Below are 2,548 nucleotides of genomic sequence, written 5' to 3'. Positions count from 1 at the left end.
GAGGAGAAACTTGTTGGCTGTGCGGGTGCCGGAGCCCTGGCCCAGGCTGCCCAGAGAGGGTGTGGAGTCTCCTGCTCTGGAGACTTTCCAACCCACCGGGACGGTTCCTGGGTGACGTTGCTCTGGCAGGGGGTGGCACTGGGTGATCTCTAGAGCTCCCTTCCAACCCCCAACATCCTGTGATTCTGTGACTGTTCCACGTCCCGCGGGTGGGAAGCAGAGGATGCTCCTCCAGCCTTCTCAGTCCCACAGCCCTGCAAAACCGTTTCACAGAGCCCGAGGAGGTCCCAGCCCGCAGCTCACCACAGCCGCCTGCGGGCAGGGCATCCCCCGCTGTTACCTACGCCAGAAGCGGCAGCCCAGCCACCGTTCTGGTAACACGTGTTTCTGGTAACGTTCTGGCAACATCCCGCCCAGGGCTACTGGAGAGCCTCTGCTCACTTTTAGGTTCTCCTAAACAATGTATTTCTGGATGAGGTGGAAAAATCCTGGTGAAATACTGCCGTGCATCAACACAGCGCTCTGGGGAGAGGGTGTCTGCCCTTCAGCGGGCTCAGAGCCCTCGGTGGCACGGCACTATCGTCCTGAGGGTCAGCACGTCGCAGCCTCCTGCACGTGAGGTGACCCTGCCCGAGCACGGTGGGTTATGCCACTGTTACAAGTCAGAACCCTGCAGAGCAGCTGGTTTGAGGGGGATGAAGGAACACATACTGACCTTTCTGAACCAGCTTTGTCCTGCTGCATTTTCAAACTGCTACGTCTCCTGTTCTATGGCAAGGGATGAAGCTTCACCGGAATCTACACAGTGAAAAATGAAGTAGGTAGAAGTAAGTAAATCTGGTTTTCTCATTGAGAATCTATTCTTCACTAAGTACGGGAGTGTGCTTTTAAGGATCATTCCAAATAAAAACACCCACTTGTCAGAGATAACTCAACGGCAGTTTTCAAACTGAGATAATTATCGCCTTTATCTACCTCATAACTCACAAGCTCTAAGGCCACAAAGACAAATAAAGGTCTGTCGGATTTAATGGAACATTTCAGGCCTTCCTGCTCACAAAATTATAGTGGTTTACTTCTGTTGCCTAAGATGGAATCTGAAAACTCTTAAGCTTAAAGCACTTCATTTGCTGATGTTTTACAGAAAAGAAAAGCAGCGGTGAGAAAACAAGGAAGAACAAAACAACATTTGTGCTTACAACACAGTCTTCCAAGCCCCTTCTGGCAGATGGGAGTGAGGGCACCAAAGCTTAATGAACCAGGAAATCGCGTTTTCCGAATACTTGCAAAATAAAAACATCATTTTTCTACGAAGACACACAGTTTCAGCCCGGATCTTGGAAAATTGAAAGCTGTGGAGGTCAGACTTTAAGCCATATATAAGCAGCACAGAAATTTCTACTTTACGTACTCACATCTACGTTACTTTACATCCCCTCACAACACGTGTTCAGCCTGGTTTTTCACTTTGTAAGTTTGCATAGGCTCAGCTTGGCTTTTATATTTCAGTAAGAGGTTTTAATTTTACTGATACCAGAGCTCTACAACTTCTTGGAATAAGATTACAAACTATTTTTTCACTGAGAAAGACTAGTGGAATAGGATATTTCAGCTGAAAGGGACCTGTGGTCATCTAGTCCAACTGCCTGTAGATGTCATTTATTTTATCAGCGCTACCACTTGTGCCACTTCACATAAACTCCACATTCAGATTCTGGGGTCCCATCTGGCCAAGAATCATCTCACTGTGAAATGTCTTCCTACTTCAGAATTAATTTTTCATTCAGAGAATTTATACTTTTTAAAATTTGGAAGAGGTTCTGACTCATTTCTAAACGAGTTATTTTAAGCATCACAAATAACACACAGAGATGCCCTATTTGTTATTTTTAAGGCCAGTTTGCGTTACCTTGGAACTGCCCAGATGCACAGAACAAACCAGGAACGGGCAGCTTTCTAACACACAAATACAGCTAATTAAAGCTGTTACTTCTGAAGAAAAGCTGGAATGAGCCTCTTCAGCCCTACTGACAAAATCCTGGGGAGTGTATTTTCCCAGCAGTGTGTGGTGTGTGCCTTGGAAAAAACCATGGGCTGCTCATTTTGCAGTGGAATAACAGGAACAAACAGCTGCAGGCCTGGCCTAACCAGAGAGTGAGCAGCAAGTACCGCGCTGGTCGGATTAAAGAGCTCATTGAACACACATAAAAATGTTTCTGTTACTCCCTTTAACCAAGACTAACCCTCAGACACAGGAACTGGGGTCTCTGACACGCACTCTGATATTCTGACACGCACTGTTCTCCAGGGACCAAAATTTGAAGGTAAATATGCACAGAAAGAAATAGATTAAAAAAAAAATCAAGTTCAATCACAGCAATCTAACAGTAATTGCTAAACTGATTTTGGATCCACCTAAAAAAAATCATCAAAGAAGGGATATCCCCATAAAGTCTGGTTTCTAACAGTGCATTCATAGCGTAAAAGGTGTGTTCAGCTTTCAGGAACCAATCCCATCGACTGTGCAAATGTGTCGGCTCCCCCAGAA

General features: G+C 45.8%; 1 protein-coding gene across 1 annotated transcript in view; it reads right to left on the bottom strand.

The window, feature by feature from the left end:
• Nucleotides 1-754: 754 nt before the first annotated feature.
• Nucleotides 755-2,548, bottom strand: part of LOC104271476 (palmitoyltransferase ZDHHC15-like) — a gene marked incomplete at its 5' end in the record, with an annotated part of 4,364 nt that continues 2,570 nt past the window's right edge. The window contains one exon of the mRNA XM_009866157.1: nucleotides 755-798. Within this exon, the coding sequence (XP_009864459.1) occupies nucleotides 755-798 (44 nt within the window). The remainder of the gene's footprint in view (nucleotides 799-2,548) is intronic.

The sequence above is a fragment of the Apaloderma vittatum genome, unplaced genomic scaffold (genome assembly GCF_000703405.1).
Source record: "Apaloderma vittatum isolate BGI_N311 unplaced genomic scaffold, ASM70340v1 scaffold4623, whole genome shotgun sequence".
NCBI lineage: Eukaryota > Metazoa > Chordata > Aves > Trogoniformes > Trogonidae > Apaloderma > Apaloderma vittatum.
The sequence above is the reverse complement of the archived record's forward strand: the minus strand, read 5'-3'. Positions and strand labels throughout refer to the sequence as shown.